This window comes from Rhinopithecus roxellana, chromosome 15 (assembly GCF_007565055.1).
Source record: "Rhinopithecus roxellana isolate Shanxi Qingling chromosome 15, ASM756505v1, whole genome shotgun sequence".
Classification (NCBI taxonomy): Eukaryota; Metazoa; Chordata; class Mammalia; order Primates; family Cercopithecidae; genus Rhinopithecus; species Rhinopithecus roxellana.
Window position 1 is genome coordinate 71,158,126 of NC_044563.1, and position 22,848 is coordinate 71,180,973.

A 22,848-nucleotide genomic window follows, 5' to 3' on the forward strand; every position below is an offset into this window, starting at 1 on the left:
AATCCTGGCTCTGCCACTTAGCAGCTTTGTAACCTAAGGGCAAATCCCCGAACTCCTCTGTTCTGTTTCCTCATCTGTGTAACAAGTATAGTGAAGGTGCGCACTCATAGGGTTGATGTGAGAATCCAAGGAGTTAATGCATAGTAAGTGCTTAGAATGGTGTCTGGCAATAGAAAGCCCTCCATTGATACTAAGTATAAAGTTATGATTATTACTGTCTAATTATTATTAAATTATAGTGATCTCTTGTGGCAGTGTTAAGGGAAGGAAGAAATAGTTACTGATTTTAGGAACCTTAAGAATCCTCAAATGAAGAAAGTAGTTCAGTGTTACATAAATTTGCACCTATAAATGAATATGTGTGTGTGTTTTCTATTTCTATTCCTCTAGGCAAAAATAAGAGTGGCTCTGCTCCAAATCGTTAGCTGCATGGCAGGCGTAGTTGCAGGAGCTTCTTGGGTAGAATTTAGCTGAAGGGATTATGTGAATACAGAATATAGAGAGCCAGATGTCATAGTTATGGCTGATGGAACTAGACATTTTGTCTAACTTCCTCATCTTAAATATGAGAAATCAGAAGCCCTTTGAAGTTATATGAACTAACTTCAGAAGATCTTTAAGATTCCCATGTGCTCCAGGATTTTATGTCTTGATAAATACCACTTTTGTATATGGTAACCCCATCAGCTATATTCTACCAAAGAGGTCCTACATTGTCTTTTTTAAATTTTCTAGTATAATTATTAAGATCCAACTGAGTTTATTAAAACTCAAAACAATACATAACAACTCACTTCTTTGCATAGGAATCTGAGCCTTATGAAATTCTAGCATCCTGACAAGTCATTTACATTGTCTACTGTACTGTAAAGGCGAGAGTAAGCTAGGTTAGAGAAAGAGAGAACTTCCTCCCCAGCCTTTTGTTCTTTCCAGAGACCTTGGGTTTTTGAGGTCCTGGATGTACAAATATTTGTAGAGTGTGTGGTACTCCTTAAAACTATAATGGGAGTTGGCGTGGGTTTCCTAAATAGTTTGGGTGTGAGTTGCTGGCAGCAGTGGTCACAGTGGGAGCGTCTTTGACAGATATGGTTGTACTCCCTCCCTATTTAATTAGTTTCCACTTAGAGTCATTAAATTTATTTATGTTGCCATAGTTGCATCAATCTCTTTTCCAATTCAAAAAACATTCCACCTTAAAAGATGCTAGATGCCTATTCTACCCATTTCATAGAGTTCTGAAGATAAGTTGAGATAATACATGCAAAAATACTGGGGAAGTACTGGTAAGGTCTTTTCAGTTGTATTGAGTGTATCTCTCAAGTGCCCAGATTATATCATTGAAACAGAAGAAAAAAGTTAATTGAATCCCCCTTTTAATAAAAATTCTGGAGAGGTCTCATTGCATCTTAAATCTTACAGAAATGGAATTTTGATACTCAAGACAGTGGAGAAGCTGCAGGATAACGTTTTTCTCATGCTTCTGTATAAACTGAGGCATGTGGCATTTAAACTCTTTTACAGCCAGATCCCACTTCCCAGTGGAAAACTGCCCGGAGGATCCACTAAACTTCTAATGATAAAAAGATCCTTCTCCACTACCTCAAGCCACAGTTAATTACCTCCACTTGCTGAGTCCGTCTCTCTGCATTAGCAGGCACCAGATCACACCCTGAACATCAGTCTGCAGTCTGACTCACTAGATAAACACTGCTGTTCCAGGAGCAATATTTTGAAGTTGTCTCAGTGAACTTAATTAGTTTTCTTCTACATTATTTCCTCACTAGCTTCTTGTTTTCTCTGATGGAAGATGCTTCTGGCACACCCTTTCTCTCTTTTACACTAACAGAGAACTAACCTTACACTGTTAATCCTATTTCTGTTGGTTCTCTGCTACAGTGCAGCCCTTCTCCCAAAAACACACCCACCTTTTACCAGGAATCTGACTTCATTTTGGAAATGAAAGTAGTACGTTGCTTCCTCTGCACTCTTCCGCCACAAAAGGAGTGAAAAATAGAATTTTCCGTTGCCAGTGTTAATAGCAATTTAGAGAAACCACGCTGTCACTCCTTAGGTTTTATTGTACTGGCAGTATATTTGTTTTCATGAGTTGTTCCTTCTTATTTTTTTTTTTCACAGCAGCACCGTTAACATTCTTCCTGGCCGCTGTCACTTAGTCTCTCTGAACCTTAATTTCTTCATCTGTAACATGGGAGTATTGCCATCTACCTAAGAATGTTTTGAGAATTAAATGAGATTATGTTTATAAGAAAGCTCATACAATGCTTGGCACATAATATGTGCTCAGTAATTATCTTTGACTATATGCAACCTATGTATTTTTTCAGTGCAAAGAAATTATTTTTATCTTCCTCTGTATATTCTGTATGCTGTTAGTAGTAAGTATTAAGGCTGCCTGCTTGTTTTATCTTTTGTTAATTTTTTTTTGAGACAGGTGTAGTTGCAGGATCCCCTCAGGTAGCAGTTAGTTGGCCTGCTGCCCAGGCTGGGGTACAGTGGCACGATCATGGCTCACTGCAGCCTCAACCTCCCCAAGCTCAGGTGATCCTCCCACTCAGCCTCCCAAGTAAAGTAGCTGGGACTACAGGTGTGTGCCACCATACCTGGGTAATTTTGGTGTTTTTTGTAGAGATAGGGTTTCACCATGTTGCCCAGGCTGGTCTCGAACTCCTGGGCTCAAGCGATCCACCCGCCTCAGCCTCCCAAAGTGCTGGGATTACAGGTGTGAGCCACCATGCCCAGCCAACTTGAAATCTTCTGAGGTTAAACTAGCAAATTATTATTACTAAAAAGAATACTCTTAGAGAACAAGGAACAAATAAAAACATTTAACTGCTACACTATTGCATCATATAATTGGTTTTTCAAGCAATTCATTTGCTCCACCATGAGAAAAGATTTCGACTAGAGAGGTTAAATGTTTCCATGAATTATAAATGGCAGTGTTACCTGTTTTAACTTCCAGGGCTCAAATTGTGCTAACAGTATAAGTGAGGGCAGTCACGTCACAAACTGGGTAAAAGACGCTGAAATGAGGGTTTCTTCACGCTCTCTTCTCTCTTTCTCCCTGTAGTTCCTTTTGAAACAAATACAAAAGCAGAGACAGTCACACTTCCTGATGCTGCTCAGAATGATGAAAGAAATAAGAGAGATGGTTCAGAAACCGGGTTACTGAGCTTATTTCCAGTGAAGGTCCATCCCAGTGCAGTGGAATCAGCACCAGAGAAAAATGCCAGCGGCATCTCTGTTCCTGACGCCCCCATCATACTGAGCCCCCCACAGACCCACACACCAGACACGTACAACCTGCTGTGGAGGGCAGGCAAGGATGGTGGGCTGCCCATCAATGCTTACTTTGTGAAATATCGAAAGGTAATATCTTGTCGTTTATCATCTTTCTCTGCTCACACCTGAACATTCTTTGTATGACATACACTGTTGTCTTTTCCATTTGTGGAATGGCAGGAAACAGAACAGGAGTGTTCCAGACTGATGAGTTTGTCAGAGAGATCCCAGTCATGCTGGATTTACCAATCCTAGGAAAACACTGAGAGTGAAGTATAATTTCCCCCCAAATTGGAATTCTAGGAACCCAATGATGTCTTTACATGTGTAATCAAACGTTTTAACCCTTCAATATAAAGTTCATAACCACTTTTAAAATACAAACTCCTTCCCTCTCTAAGGTAGTAGAATACTATTTATTTAGCAAATAAAGCAGTTTTTTATTAAAAACAACTGTTTGAACAGAGTCTGTGGCATAATTTATGTCAATTGTTTGTGTTTCAAGTTTGTTTGTTAGTTTGTTTTGAGACAGGGTTTTGCTCTGTTACTCAGGCTAGAGTGCAGTGGTGCAATCTCGTCTCACTGCAACTGCCGCCTCCTAGGTTCCAGCAATTCTTGTGCCTTAGCCTCCCAAGTAGCTGGGATTGCAGGCATGCACTACCACACCTGGCTAATTTTTTTGCATTTTTAATAGAGATGGGGTTTTGCCATGTTAGCCAGACTGGTCTTGAACTCCTGACCTCAAGTGATCCACCACCTCATCCTCCCAAAGTGCTGGGATTACAGGCATGAGCCACTGTGCCCAGTTTCAAGTTGCCTTTTTAAATGTATTAAAATCATACATTGTTTGGTCATTTTTGGGGGTAAACCTTGGGCCTCTCTCAGTTAACTCTTCAAATATTGTTTTCCCCATGGGCTTGTATTGGAGCAGAATGGAAAAGTTCCTCTCTGTTTAATGAACCCAGTAAATGAATGAAGTGGGAGGGATGCATTCATATTTAAAATAATTTTCTTTGTTCAAGAAATTTTAGTATACATTGTTGAATGGTAATGTTTTTAATGACTAGGAAAAATAACATGATGATATTTTAACATGATGATATTTGAAGGTTTACATACTATTTCTAACCTCATGAATGATTCTAGATGAGGAAGTTTGCTAGTAATCTCATCTACCCTAAAACCTTCATGCAATATTGTTTCTTGGTTCCATTAATCAAGAAACAACTGATTAGATCTTTTTATTTCCTTTAACACATATTGAACAGTGTCAAGGCATGAAGCAAGAATGTTGGAAATATATAATACATAATTATATAATTAATATACATGTAATATATCCATCTTACATTAGCATGTATCTATTATGTATACTATGTAATTACCAGTGGTACCTATTATTTTATACTTATTTTATTCTTCATTAGCCCAGGAAGAAAGAAGGTATTGTCTCCATTACAAGTAAAGGAAACAGAGTCTGGGAGGGCAGTAACTTGCTTGAGGCCACACATTAGTGGTCAGATGCAGAGTCAAGAGTCTTTCTACAGTGAGAATTGCAGCGTTCTTGCAACAGATCTTGTATTTCTTAATGTGAAGAAGTATTGTGTCTTTTTTACTTACCGTGGTGTATTACTTCTTAAAACTCTTCTAGAATTAAATGAATCCTAGTTTTGATCAAATGTAACCGAAAGTTTTCCTATCCTCCATCTCCTACTTTTCTGGTGTGTTTTCTCTTGGGCAGCTGGACGATGGGGTTGGCATGGTGGGAAGCTGGCACACGGTTCGAGTCCCAGGAAGTGAAAATGAGCTCCATTTAGCTGAGCTGGAGCCATCTAGTCTTTATGAAGTCTTGATGGTAGCAAGAAGCGCAGCAGGTGAAGGCCAACCTGCCATGCTTACCTTCCGAACCAGCAAAGGTGAGTGAGGGCTTCCTTTGGAGGAACGAGCTGGCTGCCCTGATGTCAATTTACCAGTAAGAATTCTTTCTTTTTTTTTTTTTTTTTTTTTTGAGATGGAGTCTTGCTTTGTCGCCCAGGCTGGAGTGCAATAGTGCGATCTCAGTTCACTGCAACCTCCGCCTCCCTGGTTCAAGCAATTCTCCTGCCTCAGCCTCCCGAGTAGCTGGGACTACAGGCACCCACCACCAGGCCTGGCTATTTTTTTGTATTTTTAGTAGAGACGGAGTTTCACAGTGTTAGCCAGGATGGTCTTGATCTCCTGACTTCGTGATCCGCCCGCTTCAGCCTCCCAAAGTGCTGGGATTACAGGCGTGAGCCACTGCGCCCAACCAGAATTCTTTTGGATAGTAGAAATTCCTATATATAAATACACTAAACGACCCTATTATACCCTCCCCCTTCCATTTTGGGGTCACGTTTAGGTGCTTGTATTGTCCTGTTCCATCGAATATTCCACAGATGTTTTTGAAAGCTTATGTTACATAAGGCAGTGAGGATAGATGACATAGGGAAAATGAAGATGGTCAAGATGAGATCCATCCCGACAGAGCTTATACTTCGATGAGAAATCTAAGATGTGTAACTTAATACCAACTACAAGACAGTATTCAGTTCAGCTAATATTTATTGAATGCCTTTTATGTGTCAGGCAAGAAGCAAAATAGGCAAAACTTGTGGCCTCATAGAGCTTACATTCTAGTTGAGAGAGACTTATATGTAAGTTGTAAGTACATTAGAAGGTGTTAACAGATACAAGTTAGGGGTGGATATAGGAAGTATATGGGGTAGGAGTTGTTAACAGTTTAAGCAGGCGGCCAGAAAAGTCCTCAACGAGCAGTCGACATCAGAGCAGAGACATGAAGGAGGGGAAGTAGAAAGCCACGTGTCTCTCTAGAGAAAGAACATTCCCAGCAGAGATAGCAAGTGCCAGGGCCCAGGGTGGGGTGTGCGTGGTGTTCACTAGGAGCACGAGGGGGCCACTGTGATGGGAGCAACGTGGGTGAGGAGGCTGTAGGGAACAACGGGGTGTCCACATCACACAGCACACCATCCACCTTGGGAGGACTTTGTCTTTACCTCTGAGTGAGCTGGGAAGAGCTGGAGCATTTGAACTGACTGGAGTCTGGATAGAGTGGAGGTGGGCAGGAGTGTAGGCAAAGAGACTAGCATATGCCAAGTACCACAGGAGATTTCCAAGGACAGTGCTGGGGAAGCACAAAGGAAGGATATTTTTGTCTGCGGGGCAGCTTGTGAGGGAATCCTTGATAAAAAAAGATGCCATCGTGGCTTGGCTGTAAATGAACAAAGAGACGTCAGTGGGTAGAGAAGGGAACTGGATGGAAGAGTATTTTAGTATGGCACTGGAACGGAAAGGAGATATGAAGATTGAGAAGAAACCAGCTAGTGGCTTTTGAAAAAGACCCTTTCAAATAATTACTAAGTCTGGCCAGAAAAATAACAAGTACTTTCTATGTTAAATGTATCTTGAGTTAATTTTCATATTCAGTCATTAGGTGTTCATAGAGTCTGGCTTATAAATACTGAGTAATCTTGCGTTTCAGTTTTTAACAAATCACGCAGTTTCACTTTGTGCCTCTTGAAAGATTAAAACGATGTGACACTTGTCCTTAGAAAACTTAGCAGAAGCTCTTTAATGGTGAGTTTTATGGCTTAGAATTAAGAAATATATACAGTAAAAAGAAAAATGGACGAATAGTTTGAACCCCTAGTCATTTGGCTTTTTCACCTGTTTTTTGGCTACGTAAAGTTAGAATGAAGAAAGGCATATTTTAGCTTTACTTTAAAGATACTGGAAAAAGACAAAGTAAGTTTTGGTCAGTTCCTCAGATCAGCTAAGTATTTATGAAGCAGGTCTTACATGTAGATGGTGTGGCAGATCAGTTCATAGATTTATAACCACATACCAGGTAAGTTTCACAGTGCTTTTTTTCCCCACTTCTCATACATATAAGCTCATGTTACTGTATATGATTTTTTACCTTTCTAGAAAAAACAGCATCATCAAAAAACACCCAGGCATCCTCTCCACCCGTGGGCATCCCTAAGTATCCTGTTGTTTCAGAGGCTGCAAACAACAATTTTGGAGTGGTACTTACAGATTCCTCTAGGCACAGTGGAGGTAAAAAGAATAATATTTTATTGTTTCTTTACAAATATAACTGACCTGCTTCAGATTTGGGGAGGTAGGGTGGAATAGGGTGTTTATTTTCATATCTTACCATACAGGTCTCTTAGGTTCTATTTCAGCTATCTTAATGTCCTGTATTTAAACTTTGGCATCTCAGTGTCATGATTAGTACTTAACTTCATTAACTTTGACTCAAAATGTTCTGGTACTAAGTTTTAGAACTCAAGAAAGGAGTTTTGTGGCTAGGCACTGTGAGAGACTGAGGTGGGCAGATCACTTGAGACCAGGAGTTTGAGACTAGCCTGGGCAACATAGAGGGAGACCCTGTCTCTACTAAAAATTCAAAAAAATTAGCCAGTTGTGGTGGCACACACCTGTAGTCCCAGCTACTCAGGAGGCCAACGTGGGAGGATCACTTGAGCCTGGGAGGAAGATGTTGCAGTGAGCTGAGATCACACCCCTGCACTCCAGCCTGGATGACAGAGTGAGACCCGGTCTCAAAAAAAAAAAAAACAAAAAAACAAAAAAAGGGGTTTTCTGTGTCTTCTCTGGTAAGAGAAGGAAATTTTTATTTTGAACTCTAAAAATCTCACTTTTTATATGTGTGTGACTCATCAAAATATATAGTGGTACCTGTGATAAGTTGTTTTACTGAAGGATTACATGTTACATTCCCCTTTCTTTTCTTTTCTTTTCTTTTTTTTGCTATATCTAGTTAATCTTACGGTTTTTTTTTTTTTTTTTTTTTTTTTTTGAGACGGAGTCTCGCTCTGCCGCCCAGGCTGGAGTGCGGTGGCCAAATCTCAGCTCACTGCAAGCTCCGCCTCCTGGGTTTACGCCATTCTCCTGCCTCAGCCTCCCGAGTAGCTGGGACTACAGGCGCCCGCCACGTCGCCCGGCTAGTTTTTTGTATTTTTTAGTAGAGACGGGGTTTCACCGTGTTAGCCAGGATGGTCTCGATCTCCTGACCTCTTGATCCGCCCGTCTCGGCCTCCCAAAGTGCTGGGATTACAGGCTTGAGCCACCGCGCCCGGCCAATCTTACGGTTTTTAAAGGTCTTGGCTGTATAATTTTCAAAAGACTTTTTTAGTATTTAAATTTCGCACTTACATGAGCTCTACACTTACAGCCAGGTGTGCTTTTTGTGATTGTTCTAAAACATCAGGACATCTAGGGAAGACTTAAAATTTCATTGCTAAGCTCTAAGAATTTTCAGACTTGACTTCCATATTTTTACCATTTTCCATGAATTGATCTCAGACAAAAGCAGGTTGTAACACTTTGAACTCCCTCCGGAGCACCTCTGTGTCTTCAGTATCATGAATCTCTTCTACTTGAGTGCTCTCATCTCTGAGGCACCTTTCAGCTACCTTAAGCAGATTATATATATAAGAGTATTAATTTCATGTGAATAAAAGTAACGTCTGAAAAACAAAAACCTTGCCATTTATTTTACACATCCTCTGGCAGATACTATATGAAATGCTGAACAGCAAAGATAAAATAATCCTTGCCTTCAAGAAGTTTACAATGTAGGCCTAGCACGGCGGTGCACAGTGGCTCATGCCTGTAATGCTAGTGCTTTGGGAGGCTGAGGCGGGAGGATCGCTTGAGTCCAGGAGTTTGAGAACCGCTTGGGCAACATAGTGAGACCCGGTCTCTACAAAAAATTTATAAAGTAGCCATGTGTGATGGGGTGCACCTGTAGTCCTAGCTACTCAGAAGGCTGAGGCAGGAAGATCGCTTGAGCCCAGGAATTTGAGGCTGCAGTGAGCTATGATTGTTCCACTGCACTCCAGCCTGGGTGATAGAGTGAGATCCTGTTTCAATTTTTTTAAAAAAATTACAGTGTAGTGGATGATATAGATAGCTAAACCCATAACAATATGTGGATAATGTAGACAAACTAGTAACGATTTTGATTGATTATGCTTGATACCCTTCGTGTTACGGGTTCACAAGAGAAATATCTAAGTCAGTCACTCAATGTAGACAAGGGTGAGTAGGTAAGAGAGGCTTCTCTGCATCGTAAGCTAAGCTTCAAAGGGCAAAGACGATACAGATAGATGAAACAGGAAAGGAGTTTCTACCAAAGACATCTTGTGCAATAGACAACTGGCTGACATGTTCTATTTTGTTTAGAGATTGGGAGGTTAGAGATTTTATTTAGTGTGACTGGTTGCTGTGGGGAATGATGCTATAGTGGGCAGGTAGGTAGGTGCCTTGTGTGATACACTTCAAAGTTGAATCTTTCCTTGAAAGCTATAATGAACCCTTACGGATTTTAGAGAAGGAGAAGGGAGGAATAGCAAAAGAAAAGGCTAGAGAGATAATAAGGCGAGTGACAGTGTGGATGGAGGAGGGAGGACCTGTATGAGAGATTAGGGGAATGGAATCCACTCTGAATGAGAAGGAGAAAGATGATGGATTGGGTGTGGGCGCCAGAAGACCATTTACCAAGATAAGTAATAAGAGTTTTTAGGTGAAGATTATGGATTCAGTTTTGGAAATCATGAGTTTGGAATTGTCCAAGAAGAGATAACCATAAGAAATGATTTATTTAATATTCATAACAACCTAATGAGGAACAGATTTCCATATCTGTTTTACAGATTAGGAAAGTGACACATGAGGAGGTTATGCAGAATGCCTCAGATCATCCAGAAAGTGGATATTCAAGTCCATGCTATTCAAGTCCATGTCTAACTCCAAGTGCCGTCTTTCTTTTATACCTTGTTAACAGTCACATGCTATTTCTTTTAGATATTGAAGATATTCTTTTCTGTAGAGACATTGTCCCCAATAACTTTATTTTTCCTGTTTGATCTGTGGTGTTTGGTGAATTTTGATTTCAGACGAGTCAACATAAGGAAGTCGTTCGGTTTTCTAGTATTAAAAAAGAGTCACTAACCATTCTATTCATTCTGTTTTCATTGCTTTCTACCTTGAAAGGAATACAGTAAGTATCACTCAGCATTGCCTGCTTTGAATATAGTCCTCTTTTATCCCTTAAGCAATTTGTTTTTTAAAATGCTACAGTTTTCTCCATACAAATACCACATTGAACTTTATTTTTTTCTCTCATGTATTTGTATGGTGGGTTGAAGACATGTTGAGGTGGAAGGGTGTTGCTCGGTTGAGGAGCATGGCATAGGCTAGAGGTGGGGCTCCCTATTGGCTTTCCCAAAGTAACTACTGCCACTGTGGCCCAGAGTTGGCCCTCCACGTTCCAGCTCTAGAAACTTGATTGGCAGCATGCCGGAAGATCACTGGTTTCTTGAAAACCAGCTCATGTCTACACAATTCACAGATGATCAAGGCAAACCAGAATGGCAATTACAAGTTTACAATGTCACTGTCATACAGACTGGATTATTTCTATCCGCATTCTTTCCTTGTAGGAACCCAGTGGGAAGCCAGTTACAACCACAAGATTGCTTGTTGTGTTGGTCTGTTTGTGTTGCTATAAAGGAATACCGGAGGCTGGGTAATTTATAAAGAAAAGAGGTTTATTTGGCTCATGGTTCTGAAGGCTATGTAAGCATGGCACCAGCATCACTTGGCTTCCGGTGAGGCCTCAGGTTACAGTCATGGTGGGAAGTGGAGCGAGAGCAGGCACATCACATAGTGGGAACGGGAGCAAGAGAGACGCCACATGCTTTTAAATCACCAGCTCTCCTGTGAATCAACAGAGTGAAAACTCGCCTCCTACCATGTAGGGGAGGGCACCAGGCCATCATGAGGGAACTGCCCCCATGACACAAACACCTCCCACCGGGCCCCACCTCCAACACTGAGGATCACTTTTCAACAGGAGATTTGAAGGGAATAAGTATCCAAGCCATATCCCTTGGTCATCAAGAAGAGTTAGATACATGGTTTCAGTGGCTGATGAGCTTATTCCTCATGTTTTCACCTCCTGCAGGGTCTAGACCATCTACTTTGTGTGTCAGGGCATCCCCTTTCCTCGGCAGTGCCAAGTGAAAACTGCTAGACCCTAGCTCCCTGACCCCCCTTTCTACATGTTCACGTGGATCACGTTTTCTGCTAGCACTTTGATTTAACGACATATCCTGTCTTCCTGTATTCATACTGAGCAGCATTCTCTCTCCCCTTTATTAACAGTATTGATTTTATCTCGTTTGCCAACTTGTAGTCTGTATTTTGGAGTAACCTTCCTATAGCCATGAGGTGTATTAAGATAATATGGAATAGTAATAGTATTAGAATTAGTAGGTTGCTGAATGCATTTTGTGTAGCTTGGATAGATGCAGAAAAACATATAAATAAGATAACACATAATTGTGAAAGTTTATTATAAATTTTAACCGCAGTCAAACTTGAAGCATCACATAGTACTTACATATTATTTTAGCCATGAATCCGAATAGCATGGCCAAAATGATCGTACTTGTTAGCTTTCAGTTTTTCAGAGCTAATTATCAAATTTGTAGATTATTTTACTTTCTCTTTCTTTTATTTCCTGTATTCCCATTAGCTTTTCACAGAGGAGGGAAAGATAGCTGTAAATGTTATAAACTCTGGCAAAAAGTTTGGTGAAGAACGTTTAATAAGAGGAAGTCTGGGACTTATCCTTTTCATTTATCTATGTAATTCTTACCTCTGACATGGTGGGTTATTGAAATGAACGTTTCCGTGTTTAGTTCCAGAGGCACCAGATCGGCCTACCATCTCCACTGCGTCAGAGACGTCGGTCTATGTCACTTGGATTCCTCGGGCAAATGGGGGTTCTCCAATCACTGCCTTCAAAGTCGAATATAAACGGATGAGGACCAGCGATTGGCTGGTGGCAGCTGAAGACATCCCTCCTTCCAAACTTTCAGTGGAAGTTCGTAGTTTAGAACCAGGTAGTAATATTCAAACATTTCCTTTTACCATCGGTGTGAACTTTAGATACATACATTTATATATTTTGAGATGGGGTCTCACTCTGTTGGCCCAGGCTGGGGTGCAGTGGCATAATCATGGCTTACCTCAGCCTCCCAAGTAGCTGAGAATACAGGCACTCACCACCGTGCCTGGCTCATTTTTGTTTTTTTTGTACAGACAGGGTTTTGCCATGTTGCCCAGGCTGATCTTGAACTCCTGTGCTCATGCAATTTGCCACCCTCGGTCTCCTGCTAAAATGCCAGGATTGCAGGCATGAGTCATAGCACCTGGCAGATGGAAATTTTTAGTAGTCTTATATTTTTTTCTGATTGTTAAAGTATTCATGCTTATTGTATAAAAATGTGTAAATAAAGAAAATATAAAGAAGAGAATAAGTCATCTAAAATCCACCCATTCAGAGATAATCATTGTTTATATTTTGTTGTATTTTTTCGTAGCCTTTTGTCTCTCTCTCTCTTTTTTTTTTTGCGACGGAGCCTTGCTCTGTCGCCCAGGCTGGAGTGCAATGGCACGATCTCGGCTCATTGCAACCTCCACCTCCCATGTTCAGGTGATTCTCCTGCCTCAGCCTCCCGAGTAGCTGGGATTACAGGCGCCTGCCACTACGCCCAGCTAATTTTTGTATTTTTAGTAGAGATGGGGTGTCACTGTGCTAGTCAGGCTGGTCTCGAACTCCTGACCTCAGGTGATCTGCCCGCCTCAGCCTCCCAAAGTGCTGCGATTATAGGCATGAGCCACCGCAGCATCATGCCATAAATATTGTTTTGTTATCCCATGTTCCCCATATTTTATCATATATGTTTTCCTGTATCATTAAAAATTCTTCACAAACTCAACTTTTAGTAGAGATTTACCTTTCGTATAAATAAATATACCATAATCCACTTAACTATTCTTTATTTCTGAGCTTTAGAGTATTTCTGTTTATTTGGAGTTAGAAATACTGTGGTGTACATCTTATATGTGTGTGTGTTTTGCTATGACTGAATACTTTGAGAGGAAAATTGCTTGTTATTTGACAAAAATTACTTGATCTGCTGAATTTCAGCACGGTTGTAATAGTCAGTGCTTCGTGTTATGGACATGAGTCAGTGATGAACATGTGTTTGTTCTTTAAGTTTTGTTTCAGCAGAGGAACCCTCCCCTCCCCACAAGAATCTTGAGGCTATATGAGAGAAATTAAACCATAAAAGACGAAAAGCATAAATCAACTTTCTGTACTTTCATTTGTTTAGGTTTCATGGCAATTTTTTTCTGGATTTTTAAATGTACGTTAGCAGCAAATGCCTATGGCTGTTAAAACAAGCACCATGCGCAGCATAGGGTCATGTAGGTATAGTTGGGAGAAGCATCAGTTTTAAATGTAGGTGAAGCTAAGAAACATTCCATAGATTGAAAACACTGTCTTCAGAAGCTCAGTAATTATTTTTGAGCTATCGGGAAACTTGCTTTAGGATTTTAATTTATTCTTTAGGTTCAGATTTTCAGAAATTCACAGTCCTCAGCATTTTTTTAAGTTCTTAATATCTAATTCAAATAATTCCTTCTCCAGTAGTTAAATCTGCTCCCTCTTACCCTGTTAACAGTGAAGCCAGAGTGACATCTGCGGCCGCCCACACAGTGCCTCTTTATGAGTGTATTCACCGGATTAAACCATGCTTCAGGTGTTTCTTTTAAAGTGAAAAGAACCTAGTTTTGGGGACAGGTAGTTCAACTAGCACTGTCATTGATGGGTAGGACTTAGAACAGGATGGTGAAAAGAGCACATGTCCTCTTTCCTATTCTCTACCTGCTTCTTCCCTGAGATGTCATTCATGTTTTGCAACCCTCTTTCTTGGTGACTCCTAAGAAGGTCTTGGGATCTTGAACACAATGCATGGAGCAGCCACTCCCAGTTGATTGAAATTGTCAATTGGGTTGACATCTATTTACCGTACGGGCTTTAGATACTTTATAGATAGGTACTTAAGCACAGTTGCCATATTTTGACTATTCTGCCTTTCGTTGTCTTATTACAGCTTTTCTTAGTTATGTTTTGTTGTTGTTGTTTGTTTGTTTGTTTTTGTTTTCCCTCAAAGGTTCAACATACAAATTTAGGGTCATTGCCATCAACCATTATGGTGAGAGTTTTCGGAGTTCAGCATCTCGCCCTTATCAGGTGGCTGGGTTCCCCAGTCGCTTTTCCAACCGTCCGGTAACTGGACCCCACATTGCGTACACAGAGGCTGTCAGCGATACTCAGATCATGCTAAAGTGGACGGTCAGTAAACATCTTCTGGAATGAGATCTTCTGGTTTGGTCATGTTAACAGTCAATTTAATATTCTCATGACAATACAGTAAACAGCAAATTTTGAACTTTAATTGAGGGGACATGCGAGGGCACCAATATTTGTCTAAATAAGAGCACATATTTTGAGGAGGGGCAGGGTTAAAAGGAAAATTGTTTCCTCAGCTCTTATCCAAATGTTGTTAACTTAATTGCCATCGTGATTTATTCATTTTGAACCAAATGTGCTTTTATGCTTTTGAACCCAGGAAAATGTACTGCCTTATTTCTGTTTAACTTTGCAATAAGCTAAATGCTTTTAATACCTTTGAAGTAAATTAAAAATGGCCATTATTGGTATGTTTGCAAAACGAAACTAGAAAAATGTGACCAAGTAGATAAAGAAACCTTAATGAATGAGAAAGTTATATTTGTTTTTCTCTTTGACAAGTCTTTGCTTCTATTTTTTAGTACATTCCATCAAGTAACAACAACACTCCCATTCAAGGATTTTACATCTATTACCGACCAACAGATAGTGACAATGACAGTGATTACAAGAGGGATGTTGTAGAAGGTAAGTCCACCTGGCCTACTGGAGTCCCTGTAAAGGCGCTTTGGAGAAAGAAGGTTTATGAATATAAAATGCATCATCCCAAGTTAAGACAGTACAAAGTGGAATGGTGTATGTGTTATTGCTGTTGAATTTGTCCCAAAGAAAGCCACCTTTTCCCATTTAATATATGCAGCACCTTATATTTTGGTTGCAGAAACTTGTACAAACATTTGGGGGAAATATGATTAATCGGTAGTAGTTCATCTGAAAGAACATTTTGATTTCTATTTCATTTAAATGAACAGTGACCTGAGTTTAAAAATCCATTGCAATGTTTAGCTACTTTTAAAAAATAATGTCTCACTCATTTTCACTGGAGTCTGTCCTAGAAAGATCAAGTCTTAAGCGTCTTGCTCGCTTGTAGAGATGCTGAGAAATTGGAATGCATGTAGAAAAGAAAGAAAACAGCTAAGAAGATGGTGAAGGGTGTTGAAACTGCTTTTTTAACTGCGTTTAAATAGAATCTACAATTTTGCCTATGGCCTGAAGGCTCCACCTGACCTGGCTGGCCCCTGTCTACACCACGTCTCTTGCACCTCCCCCTTTCTGGCCCTTCTTTCAGTTTCCTTGTGTGCACTGAGACATTTTTGCCTCAGGACCTTGGCACAGGGTAGTTCCTGTTGCCTTTACCTAGTTGTATGCACAGAAAAATTGTCCCACTTTTCAAAATGTTTGACAGTCAAGTTATGGGGAGTCGGATCTTCCCCGTAACTTCCTCTCAGGTAACTTCCTCTCATTTACATGAGAAGGTACCTTGCTGTAGTTTCTAACCATACCCTTTATGTTTATTTCATAGCAGTTATCAAAGTTTAAGTACATGGTTTGTGTGTGTGTGTGTGTGTATTTGAAACTGTTTGCTTAAAGTCTGTCTCCTCTACTAGATGTTAACTCCCTGGTGAGCACGGGACCTTTTCTCCCACTGCTATGTCTCCAGAGCCTACAATGGTGAGGTGGCCAGTATTGAATTAATGTATGGGCCGGGTGCGGTGGCTCAAGCCTGTAATCCCAGCACTTTGGGAGGCCGAGGCGGGAGGATCAAGAGGTCAGGAGATCGAGACCATCCTGGGTAACACAGTGAAACCCCGTCTCTACTAAAAATACAAAAAATTAGCTGGGCGTGGTGGCGGCGCCTGTGGTCCCAGTACTCGGAGGCTGAGGCGGGAGAATGGCAGGAACCCGGGAGGCAGAGCTTGCAGTGAGCCGAGATCGTGCCACTGCACTCCAGCCTGGGCGACACAGCCAGACTCCGTCTCAAAAAAAAAAAAAAAAAAAAAAAAGAATTAATGTATGAATGGAGTCCAAAAAGAACAAGGGAATGTCGAACAATATTCAGGTTGAAAAAGTCTAGCAGAAGCAACCTGATCGCTGCCTTCAAGTATTTAAGGACTGTTATGTGGAAGAGGAGCTGAGTCAGTTGGGGGAGGGGAAGTTGCAAGAAAGCAGTGTAAGAAAGAACTTTCTAACATAGCATTCCTAACATAGGTTCCCGCACAAAGTCGTCAACTCCTTAATGCTGGAAGTGCTCAGCAGAAGCTGAATGCCCACTTCTCAGTGATATCTTGGAAGGGATTCTTGATATTGGAGGAAGTCTTCTTCCAAGTTCTTTTTTTCACTTCAAGATTCTGATTCTTTGAAATAAGAAATGTCCTAGTGAATTATGTCAGAAAATTGCCATAGGCCAAGGTTGTTTTCCATATGACTTCTTGACATCAAATACTGCATATAGTTTGTGTTCTAATAAATCACTTTAACTATGCTGGATCACATTTCTTAAAATATTGTAGCAGTCCTTTTCATATTTATCCAGTGGAATGACTTTGTACTATAATGAGAAATTGATGATCCAATTCTTAATGCTTGGCACATAGTAGGTGCTCAGTAAATATTTTTTGAATGAGGGAATGATTGTTTCTTTTCTGCCATAACTTTTAGTGGCAAAACTATTCTGTGCTCTTAGGACTCACCATAGTAGCTGTCTCACAGGAAAGAAGAGCCTGGAAGGGGCGAGCCTGGAAGGGGCATGAGGGGATGTTTGGGGTGGGGGCTTTCCTGTGTTCTCTTTGTTGAGTTAGGTATGGGTGCCATGGGCATGTCCAGTTTGTGAACATTCATTGAGCGGTACAGTTATGTGGACTTTTCTGTATGCATACTTTACATCAGTAAAAAGGCTATTTTAAAAAAGAAAAGGAAGGGTAATATTTAGGTTGGTGCAAAAGTAAAAAGTAATTGCGGTCTTTGCCATTACTTTTAATGACAAAGACTGCAATTACTTTTGCACCAACCTAATAGTGATTGTTCTCCATTTTGGGCCTGTCTAGGTCTTCCTTTTATTTCATTGACTTTAGGGCAGTGGGGATGTCAGAATTTTATTTTTAAAATTTTTTGACAGAGGCTAAACATTTGCCATAAAATAGTTCTAAATAAAATGAGTATCTGTCTCTGTCTCTCTGTTTTTCTCTCTCTCATCATCACCCTTCTTGGTTCTATGTTCTAGAAATATTCACTAATAAACAGTTTTAAAACTATATTCTCTAGTCAAATCTTTGAGCTTTTACAAACTTCTGAAATATGCATATTGAGCATGGAACTTGGAAATTATTTAAAGAAGCTTTTATATCTAATAGTGTCTGCAAATGTGAGTTTTGCCTTAGGTTCACAGAGCACTTGTTTATAAATGTAATATACTGAGCAGTTAGATGTTTAAGTGGACTTCACTATGCTGTATAATTTGCTTATTCTATATTTTCAAGTTTATGCATTTGAAATTCTTTTTGTGGCAGTTGGAAACTATTGGTCTGTTCTCCAAAAAGCAGGAACAAAAGTATTCATCCTTTGTACTTAAAGTTTTATTTTTTTTAAGTTTTAGATTACTTCTGTGAATTGACCCAACATTTAAAATTTTGAAAACAAAATTAAAAGTCAAATTGTAAAAAAATACAGTAAGAGAAGGACAATTAAGCTATCCTGTTTTCTGAATTAGATTTCACATGTAGATAAACTATAAATGTTTCCAGCACACCAGTGTTTTGGTGTTGAATATTTTTATCTTTTAAAGTTAGGTCAATTCCAAATAAAGTATCAGTCATTCTGATCTTTAAGTCTGTGCTTTGGTTTCTCTCTGAGGTAAATCCTTACGTTTTCTAAAATATCCTTTGGGAAAATAATTGCCTGTTAATCCAAGGATATGTGCTGGTTGGTCGGTTTTAAACCTAATGATGTACTTAGTTGTCTTATTCATCAATGGTCAGTAAAATTCTTTCTCTTTGCTGATATTTCCTGTAATTTTAGCCAGTGGAAGAATAACTATACCAATGGAATATTAATCTAACAAGATATGTATCATTTTAACGATTTTTCTCTTATTAGTAACATATCCAAAGCCTAGTTTAATTCCATTTTTATGAACACTATGAAAGGAAAACTTCAAATCTATTGTAGTAATTATTCAAGAGAATGTTTGTAGTGTAGGTGAGTGTAGGGCCAGGTTGGGAAAGACCCAAGGCTAGAGAAAAAAAGAAGTTTTTTGGAAAGCCTTTGGATTTTAGAGGCAGATCTATTCCATTTTCAACCAGTTTTTGAGTCAGTATCTTTTGGGGGATCCTTTTTACATTTGTAAATGGGGCATAGAACTCCTCACTTTTGAGCCTTTCAGAGACGATCCTAAAACAAGCAGATTTTCTTCCTTGGAAACCATGGGTCTGTACAAGTGAAAGGGGTTGTACTGTTGACCTGGAAAGAGGCTTGTACTTCCAGATTGAAATATTTTTGTCTGTGTTGAGTTAGAAAGGAGTCTGGTGATATTGGTCCTGTCAGCCAAGTAAATTTAACTTGCATGTGTGGTTTTGTTTTGCTTTTTTTCTCCCCCTTTAATTAATTCTTAAATCAGTTCGGGGGTATGCTTGAGTTTCTAAGAAACAGTGGAGACAGTCTGAAGAGATATTTCTACAAGGGATTAAGGGTGCTTGAAGAGTTAATTTAATCTGGCAAAAGTGTCCCTGCTTATGAAAGATTGTCACTGGTCCATGGAAATCAAAATGAAGAGTGATTTCTACTGGAGTGTTCAGTTTAGGAGTGTTTCTAAATGAAATGTTGGCTGTGTGCCACGGATAACAGAATCATTCTATTAGAGATACTTGTGTGGTTTGGAGATCTTGACTCAAAGCAGGAGTAGGTGGTGGCTAAGAGTTTCTCATAGTAGATTTTGCTTTTTGATGATTCTCAGCAGTTTATTCAGGCATTTGGTCATATGTCAGTTCATGTTGCATCCATGACAATGGAATTGAGAGCTTTGCTCGGGCCATTCTTGTAACTGGTCAGTTGCTCTGGGTAGTGCACCATTTGCTGGTTCCCAATGTACTGTTGCTTTTTGGTGCAGGAACATAGCGGATTGAGTTGCTGGGTTAAGATGGGGATGAAAGGACTTGAGGTTTCTTTCCTATGCATAAAATTAACATGTATTTTATGAAAGACTCCCCACTAATTATTTTTAGTGAAACAAGTATTATTGCCAACACACAGATATAGTTTTAAGTCAGCTTATCTCTTCTCTTTACCTTTTTTTCATGTCATGTAGTAGAAATGCTATTTATCTGTGGTGCATTAGTCAAATACTTACTGTTAAGGACATTTTTATTGCACAAACTACTAGATGGTGGTGGATGCTGCTCCAGCCTCATCCTGAAAACATTAACTAATTATACTGATACTATCATTTAGGCTGTATGATGTGTAAAGCCTTTTATTTTTCCTTTTAGGTTCAAAGCAGTGGCACATGATTGGCCACCTGCAGCCAGAAACCTCCTATGACATTAAAATGCAATGCTTCAACGAAGGAGGAGAAAGTGAATTTAGCAATGTGATGATCTGCGAGACTAAAGGTGGGAGGAGTTTTGCTTTTTCCCTGGACAGTGATGGAATTCCAGCCCTGGATTACTGCTTCTGACTATCGATATATTCTGGCTTTTGTTTTGTTTTGAGACACGGTCCCACTCTGTCGCCCAGGCTAGAGTGCAGTGGTACAATCTCAGCTTGCTGCAACCTCCGCCTCCTGGGTTCAAGCGATTCTCCTGCCTCAGCCTACCAAGTAGCTGGGACTGCAGGTGCGCACCACCACGCCCAGCTAATTTTTATAATTTTAGTAGAGATGGGGTTTCACCATGTTGGCCAAGCTGGTCTCGAACTCCTGGCTTCAGGTGATCCACCCACCTGGGCTTCCCAAACTGCTGGGATTACAGGCATGAGCCACCACACCCAGCCATGACTATTGATATATTTGCCTAAGGAAATTTCTGCTTTGGACCATTTTCTAGGTGCATACACTTACACTGTCCAAACAAATGGGCTCGAATACTTGTCTAAAAAATAGTTTACATAATCATTAATCCTGCTCATTAATTTCTGTGTGACTCTTAAGTAAATCACCTCCCTTCCCTTTTCTTTATTTTTATTTTATTTTATGTTTTTTAGAGACGGCATCTCACTGTGTTGCCCAGGCTGGTCATGAACCCTTCCTTTTTTCTTTACAAAGATGATAGAAATATTTGTTGACTACTTTCTGGATTGCTGTGAAAATGAGAATACTAACAAAAGTTTAAGAATATTAAGAAGTGCAACATATGTTTAAAGTGGTTTCTTGAGTGACAGATAATGTAACTTCTATCTACTTGTTTAATTAAGTGTAGTAAAGTTTAGAATTAGCAGTTGCTAATTCTAAATTGAACATTCTCAACTCTGCCTGCATAGGTAGATTCACTGTCAAGAGTGTTGCTATCTTTAAGAAGAGAAGACACCATAGGGGAATAATAGAAATAGCTCATGTAGATGTTTACGAGCAAAAACACTCTTGTCCACAGTCTCAGTTAATCTTCACAACAACTTTGAGGATACGGTCAACTGCAAGGAACACAAAAATCTCCTCTCAGTAGGCTTCAACAGTGAGGAAATGTGTTATCCCAAAAATAAGCAGCCCAGAAGTAGGTAACTAATTCCAAGGTTGTTTAATTCAGGAGGCTGAGGCAGGAGAATCGCTTGAGCCTGGAAGATAGAGGTGGCAGTGAGCCAAGATCGGGCCACTGCACTCCAGTTTGGGCAAGAGAGTGAGACCTTGTCTCAAAAAATAAAAATGTTCATTGTTTTCTGTCTTTCCTGTTTGCCATGTTCCCGTTGCCAGCTTGACCCTAAGACTAGCACTGCTGTTAGCTCGCCACAGTTCTGGGCATCACCTTTAAGGTGTTATAATGTCTGACAGTGTTTGTTTTCAAGAACAAGGAAGATTTCCCCCAAAGGCCTCTACTAGATCTTCCCACAAGTCTCATTAGTCACAATTCAGCCACACACTGCCCCCAAACCATCGACCAGACTTATCCCAGAGTTCTGTGGGGTTGCGGTAGACACCCAAACAAAATTGGAGCTCTGATAACTTGGTAAAGAAGGCTGTTGAGTGAGCTGGGCAGCCATCAGTGCCTCTACAGGTGATCTTATTATTCCTTTTTAAAAATGAGGACATGAAAAAGTAGATTTTTAAAAAATGAGGAAATGGAGGCTCCAAAAGATTGAATGATAAGCCAAGGCTTAGTTCTAGCTTTTAAATTCTCAATCATATGTGTCTCTGCTGCAATACTCACATCTTAAGTCCACACTTAAACATATATCCACACAGCTTTAGACTTACCTTGAATTTCATTTGTTTAGCATATATTTGAGTGCCTTTTTGTACCAGACACTGTGATGTGTTCGTGGGATACTTGGAGTAAAGTTGAATAAAAATGAAATTTATCATCTCTGTCCCCAGGACATTTAAGAATCTAGCCAGATGAAACATAAAACATTGTAACTGTTATTTATAGTAGTATAATAGTATAGCTGTGATTACAATAGTATGCCTCATTTTCTGACATCAGTAGGGAATGAGAAGGTTCTACCTACAGACTTTCAGATCAGTGAAAAACAAAAAACTTCTTTGAAATGTTAACTATTCATGTTGAATGACTTTTAGGTAATTATATATTGCATAATTCCCAGCCTGTTTAGATGGAAGATCTCATGTATACTTCAACCTTTAAAAAATGCCTCTAGGTTCTTGTGAACAATGATGGTTTTATGTTGAGTAATTGAGGAAGGTTTTCAGGGATGACAGAGGCGCTGAAGGCTGGCTGTTTCCCTTCCCACTGAAGATCAGAGACTGCTGCGATGTTTCTTTTAGTTCTTTGGTTTCTCTCTCTGTTTTTCATCTCACCTTTCTTATTTCAGGCTGTTAGCTGTCTCTTCCTATCAGTGTTAATGGATCTCACTCACCCTTCAATGCAAGCCATCTGTCCTCAGTTTCTAACTTTAGCAAGGGGTTGGAAACCAGATCATGAAGCTTGATAGAGTTACAAATGAATTAAGAATAAATAAAGAGTGATTAAACCTGACCGACTTCCCTATGAGTAATCATGATCTTTAATATATGATATGGAACATCCATTGTGCCTCAGAAACTCTTTTGTTTTCTTTAGGGTCGGCCAGGACATAGAATTGTATAATCTAACATACCACCTCAAGTAGAAATTTCCTTTAGCATCTCTGCCAAGTATTCATCCAGCTTTCAATAAGAGAGAACATCTTCTCTTGAAAGATGACTTCTTTTCTCATTCCCAGCTCTG

General features: G+C 39.8%; 1 protein-coding gene across 1 annotated transcript in view; it reads left to right on the plus strand.

Moving 5' to 3' along the window:
• Positions 1-22,848, plus strand: part of CDON (cell adhesion associated, oncogene regulated) — a 102,288-nt gene that overhangs the window by 56,401 nt on the left and 23,039 nt on the right. Inside the window, 7 exon segments of the mRNA XM_030918424.1 lie at positions 3,092-3,390; positions 5,045-5,219; positions 7,270-7,401; positions 12,075-12,278; positions 14,400-14,581; positions 15,061-15,166; positions 19,960-20,082. Of these exon segments, the coding sequence (XP_030774284.1) occupies positions 3,092-3,390; positions 5,045-5,219; positions 7,270-7,401; positions 12,075-12,278; positions 14,400-14,581; positions 15,061-15,166; positions 19,960-20,082 (1,221 nt within the window).